Source organism: Paramisgurnus dabryanus, chromosome 8 (genome assembly GCF_030506205.2).
Source record: "Paramisgurnus dabryanus chromosome 8, PD_genome_1.1, whole genome shotgun sequence".
Taxonomy (NCBI): Eukaryota; Metazoa; Chordata; class Actinopteri; order Cypriniformes; family Cobitidae; genus Paramisgurnus; species Paramisgurnus dabryanus.
Window position 1 is genome coordinate 21,356,995 of NC_133344.1, and position 6,043 is coordinate 21,363,037.

Here is a 6,043-nt window from a genome sequence, read left to right on the forward strand (position 1 = left end):
TAGGCAATAGTTTACTTCCTGGGATTGGTGATGTAGACAAGACCGACATTATCATAATTCCTCCCACTTTGGACTCAGCCTGTAAGTTAACTCCTGTTAGCATTGCATTGTGAGCGAATCTTTCAAACATGGTTATGAGCGTCACATTTCCGGCTGACGTCAGAGGAATTCAGGCCAATCACAATGTACAGCTTGCCAATCAGGGACACAGCACTATCAAATAGATTAATTTTGTACATGAATCAGTAATTTTCAGGAAGAGAGTGAAATCTGGAGCTACAAAAATGTACGGTATGTGGAAATAATGTGAGTTTTTTAACCATGAACTACGCAAACACATTGTATTTTACCAAACACATAAAATTAAATTTTTAGCCATGAAATAGGTGCACTTTAAATGTCTTTTAAATGCAAAATTGCTTGCTAGATTTTATCCAAAGCAACTTACTGATGAAACTGATGCCTTCTTGTAATGCACTGTATGTGTTCTCCCTGCAGACAAACCCATGACCTTTATGCTGCTAAGGTACTGCCCTACCAATTGTCCTACAGGAACAAAACATCCAAACAACAATTTTGTTACAAAATAGCAATGTGCGCATCTTAAAATTAGAGACACAGCATGTATGCTATGATAAAAAGAGGCACAGCATGCATGCTATTAAAATTGAATTTCAACAAACAGTCACATTTCAATTCTATTTACTGTAAATGTAAAACATGTATGATAAATGGGAGCCCTTTAGTCCAATATAACAATATTTATTTTCATGCATTATTTATTGGACTATCATTACAGCTGTGATGTCTCTGATCAACCATATAACTTGCAATTAAGAGAGCTGAAAGCAATTTGATCCAGCGCAATAAAATCCTACAGAGAAGAGAAACAACTTCAGGACATAAATGCAGGAAAGCATGTGAACTTATCTCTGTGACTGTAGAAAAGAGTGCAAATATGTCTTTGCTTTCCTGTTTTGACAGGCGAATCAAGGAACTTTTCTCAAAAAAAGTGCATGCACTCACACAAACATACAATGAAACAGGCTTTAAGTGCACTTCACAACCACATTTAGTTTAATGGCACGTTTATGTAAAGCCGGTCTGTTCACCCTTATATGTCTGTGACTGTGGCACAGCTAAAGCTGATCACAATTCTGATCAGGTATTGCAGCTGACAGCTGGGATTGAAAAAATAAAGCAGCCTGTGCAAACTTTCCTGTCCACACCCATCTGAGGTGAGAGCGAAAATGCGAAACTCAATACAGTAATTACTATGATTGCCCCGGCGTGACACAGCTGTCTGCTCCTGTGCACTTTCTGCTGACAGACATCCATTAGCTGATGTCTGATGTCTCAGCAGCCAGGAACTAATGTTGTGCCACCTGCCATGATACAAAAGCTTTGTTCAATTACTCTGAGAATTTTTTTTATTAAGAGATTAATAAAACGATGAAGCAGAGAGTCCGTATAAGAGAACATTTCCTAATTGGGGCCAACAAGAGACATCCATTCAACGGTTCATTAACGTCTCTGGCTTTGGAAAAGGTACAAAGAAATGCAGTGCTGAATGCCTTAAACTGATACAAAATGAAAATTCTGTCATCATTTACTCACTCTCATATTGTTACAAACCTGTTTATTTACTTCCATAGTATTCTTTTTTCTACTATGGAAGTGAATAGGGCTTGCGAACGGTTTGGTTACAAACATTCCTCAAAATATCTTCCTTTGCATTCATCACAAAGAAATGTATACAGGCTTATGAGAGTGAGTAAATGATGACAGAATTTTCATGAACATGAACATCTTGCATTCACCACAGAATAAATGCAACAGTGCTATATTAAACATTATACTTTTTTGAAAGTGTTTACTAATATATATATATATATATATATATATATATATATATATATATATATATATATATATATATATATATATATATATATATATACACACACATATATACACACACACACACACACACACACACACACAAGTAAGCCATGCAACCATTTTCTATAAAAAACACAAAGTGCTTTTTAAACAAATGCTTACATTACTGTATATTCATAATAACTCAATGAGAGGGTGTATTACAGTAAGTGATTCAATATTGTTTTACAATTGCATCAGTTGCTACTATGAAATTTAGCTATTTTATTTATTTACAATGTTTCTCAGCTCATTTTACAGAAATCTAGTTAAATTCATGTAACCATGGCAATGAGGAGCCATTCATTATTTTACCTGTTGTTCCCATGGTCCTACTATAAATAGCCTATTTGACTGTGGTAGGTTACTATGCAGCAGCTAAGACTGTGTTTACTGTGCTAAGCTATATGGTAAATATCTGCAAGGGATGAGATTCCCAATGCATCCTGAAGATGAAAGGTGTTTGAAGATGAAAAGATTTGTTTCACCACATCAAATGCAATGAGTAGTATTTTTGTATACATGTGTAAATGTATACATACACACACACACACGCATATATACATATATACATATACATACATACACTACCAGTCAAAAGTTTAGAAACACTTACTCGATCTATATTTATATTTTTTCCACATTACAAAATAATAGCAAACTCCAAACTATGGCATAACAGAAATGTAACTGTGGGAATTGTGTTGGTGAATAAAAGCATCCAAGATAAATTCAAATTATATCTTATCTGAATCTCTGAAGTCTCATCAACCTTTGCTTAGAAATTGCAAAACCGTACTGTGTTAGCTTCTTGAAGTTTCACCTGAAGGAGTTCACATTTACTACATATTGAAAGAGTTCACATTTACACTGGGCTCTTAGTGATGGCTTTCCTTCAATATTCTGTCTGTTTGGCACAGTTATATTAGTTATTATATATATTATTATAATATATATATTATTTATATATATATATATATACATTAATAATATATATATTATTATATATGTATATTTGTGTCTACAAAACTAATTTCAAGCATTTAGCCATATTAAGATCATAGTTAACATTTTAATCAAGTGTATCTAACTTTTGATTGGTAGTGTACTGTATATATTAGATAACTCATTTAACACACCTGCTGTTGTAAGTTTCAGTTTCACTTTCTGTTCACCAAAAGTAGGATTTTGTGCCTGACACACACACAGTCAGTCATCACTCCCGAGTGCAACTATGGATACAGAAGAAAAGGTTTCACTCCCGAGTGCAACTATGGATACAGAAGAAAAAGTTTCACTCTCGAGTGCAACTGTGGATACAGAAGAAAAGGTTTTATGTACTCACTGGTGAGTGTTTTTACCATTAATCGTCATTAGATTAGAAATCCGCGTCTGTTTACTATTTAAACATAAATAAACAAAACACAGCCGTGCTGCTTGAGTTATCCACAATCATCGACTGTTTAACGTATCATCATCAAAAATGAAGTAAATAAACATTAGACGTCTTGGAATTATATAGCTAAACATATTTATTGTGTCAATCGTTAAAGGCGGTTTAAACTGAAAGTGAAACCTATCGGTTAGCAACAGTGACGTCATCAGCTAGTTTTTTTAAGTTCTAATTTAATCTATAAAGAAATAGTAATAAAGTATCTTGCTGAAACATTAAATGATTCAAAGTCAAAGGATTGACTTGGTTGACAACTGATTTCGCGTGTTTATTACTTGCATAAAATGCGCGTGCACTGCCGTCACACCCTGAGTACTCCCCCCTCTAACTGGAATGGGTACCAGCCGAGCATGAGTCGATTGGGTGGAGGAGGAATGCAGCAAAACTGTCATGGGACAAAGGTGTGGGATGGCTATAGAGAGACCTCTTTGGATTAAATGACCATACTTCTCCCGAACTTAGTTAACCTTCATTAAATGTGTGTGTAATGTTTCCTCACAGCAATAAAGAAGTGGCTAAAGCAAACTTTGACCTACATGAACCGCACTGTCGGAGGTTTCTGTGCCTGTGTCCTGACTGTGATGACACTGTCCCGCGAGAGCTGCTGGAAGAACATAAATCTGAACAACACGCACAGGTCTCACTATGATCTCTGCTTCTTTTTGTAGGCTTGGTGCTGTGTGTCATTTTTAACCCTCGTGAATTATTTAAACTTTATTGCACTATTTTTCTTCATGTCTCAAAAGGTAAAATGTCAAAAGTGCAATAAAAAAATGGAACGAAGGCATCTGTTGGACCACGAGGTAAAACACCTTCATAGTACATCACACAAAAAAGACACTCAGTACTGTTAGTACTGCAAGATGTCTGAGAGATCTCACACTCTCTGTGCGTTTTCTCACTCCTTCCCATCTCTTTGAATCTCTTTATGTTTTTTGTTTCAGACAGCTGAGTGCTCAGAACGGCTACAGAGCTGTGAGTATTGTGGTCTAGAGCTTCCTCTGAATGGCCTATTGAAGCACAGTTTGTCCTGTGGGAGCCGCACAGAGCGCTGCCATGACTGTGGCCGTTACGTCCAGTTTAAAGACCAGCTTAAACACACAAACAACTGCTCAAAAACCCACCCAAGGTCAAAGAGTTCAAGCTCTGAAGACGATGAAACTAATGGTTAGTGACTGATGCAAACACTATTAGGTATTAGCTTTACAGTAGGTTTAACCATTACAAAGTTGAATAAAGTTCAGTTATCTAATATTGTTTTCCACATCTTTTGGTTTTTGGGTATGTTGAATGTAAAATACTGATTCAGCATGTCATTTATTTCTAGATGAGTTCACCTCAAGATGTTGGAAATGTCAGCAGTCCATTCCTTTAGATAGTCTAGATGAGCATGAGGTAAATAAAGGGTCATAAGCAAACATATTTCTATAATACAAATTATTATACATTTTGTTAATATGTTTGTGACTTTTCATTTTATTTTTCAACCAGCTGGACTGCAAAAATGCCTTACAGTTTATTAGAAAGGATGTTGATTTTGATGACACTGCAGACTTCTCATTCTCAAAGTATCAAAGGGTAAAGAGAGAAAACCATATGGAGGAGCTTGATAAAATAGGCACCTGTAAACTCTGTCACCTGGCACTTCCCATTAAGATTCTTAAATGGCATCAGGTACTGGTCACAGATAAAGAATATGTTGTTTTAAATGTGTTAAACAAAGTGCTGCCTCAATGCTAAATACAGCGCTCACAATAATAATTTTGTCATTTCAGCAAATACCGTACAATTTACTTTGGGTTAATAAACTGGAAAACAAAACGATCCAAGACAAATATAATTTAGGGTACCTTTAGAGCAAATGATTAATTGTTATTGGTGCTTTTTCTATTGTTTAGCAAAAATGTGAATTAAATAAGCATCTGAGCCTCGCACAATGAAGACTGGTGCAAGCAGAACTAAGAATGTAAGTATACAGACAGAGAATATATTATGCAGTACCAATGTAACTTATAAATGCAGTTAAAGCAAACTATGAATTTTACAACTATTGTAAATTAAAGTATGTTTTGTCTTACAGGGTAGCTGGGAATATGATTAAAAACTTAATAATCACAAATGAGGGTGTGACATCACAATTGCAAATAATAATAATAATAATAATAATAATAATAAAAGTGGCAATAATATTAAACACTTTAAATAATTAAAGTTAAAGGATACTGTTTGGTTTCAGTGTGATAATAGCCTAAGTTAAGCAACTTAGATCCCTACGTAGGAGAAATATTACTAGAAGTTTTTGAAATATGCAATATGTATATATGTTGTTTGAAGTATCTCCTTTTTTTCATCACTTTGTGCTTGATATATCTGAACAGACTTCAATTTTGATTTTGTTGCAATAAAGATATAAAAAGACTTATAAAAAAGATTTGTATCAAAAAACATAAGGTGTGTTTGTTATATGTGCATGAACATAGACTACAAACTATTCCGAACTAAAGTAATTCTGTCTATATGACTTTAAAAATACTATTTTATGAAATAATTTGAAGACCCAGTCGAACATCATTCAGTTACAGATTGATATAGAAAAATAGGAAAGTACTTGCCATTTAGACCACAAGATGGCAGAGTTTCAGACAGGGT

At 34.6% G+C, this 6,043-nt stretch overlaps 1 protein-coding gene across 3 annotated transcripts; it reads left to right on the plus strand.

Moving 5' to 3' along the window:
* The first annotated feature begins 3,132 nt into the window (after window positions 1–3,132).
* On the plus strand, window positions 3,133–5,825 carry xaf1 (XIAP associated factor 1). 3 transcript variants are annotated; one of them, XR_010542625.1, is made up of 9 exons: window positions 3,133–3,288; window positions 3,896–4,031; window positions 4,141–4,197; window positions 4,339–4,561; window positions 4,722–4,789; window positions 4,886–5,068; window positions 5,293–5,360; window positions 5,475–5,534; window positions 5,575–5,825. XR_010542625.1 is itself a non-coding variant. In XM_065280135.1 (8 exons), the coding sequence occupies exons 1-7, from the start codon at window positions 3,176–3,178 to the stop codon at window positions 5,332–5,334; spliced, it is 822 nt and encodes a 273-aa protein (XP_065136207.1). In that variant the 5' UTR covers window positions 3,133–3,175; the 3' UTR covers window positions 5,335–5,360; window positions 5,475–5,825. The 3 variants fall into 3 exon arrangements, 1 of the variants encoding a protein (XP_065136207.1); XR_010542626.2 differs by lacking the exon at window positions 3,133–3,288 and adding an exon at window positions 3,539–3,795; XM_065280135.1 differs by having other exon boundaries at window positions 5,475–5,825.
* Window positions 5,826–6,043: the final 218 nt, after the last annotated feature.

Excerpts from the sequence above, each read along its gene's own strand:
- xaf1 (XM_065280135.1), top strand. The coding sequence starts at position 3,176 with ATGGATACAGAAGAAAAGGTTTCACTCCCGAGTGCAACTATGGATACA. Across the intron at positions 4,032-4,140 it reads AATCTGAACAACACGCACAG|GTAAAATGTCAAAAGTGCAA; the intron begins GTCTCACTATGA and ends ATGTCTCAAAAG. Across the intron at positions 4,562-4,721 it reads TGAAGACGATGAAACTAATG|ATGAGTTCACCTCAAGATGT; the intron begins GTTAGTGACTGA and ends ATTTATTTCTAG.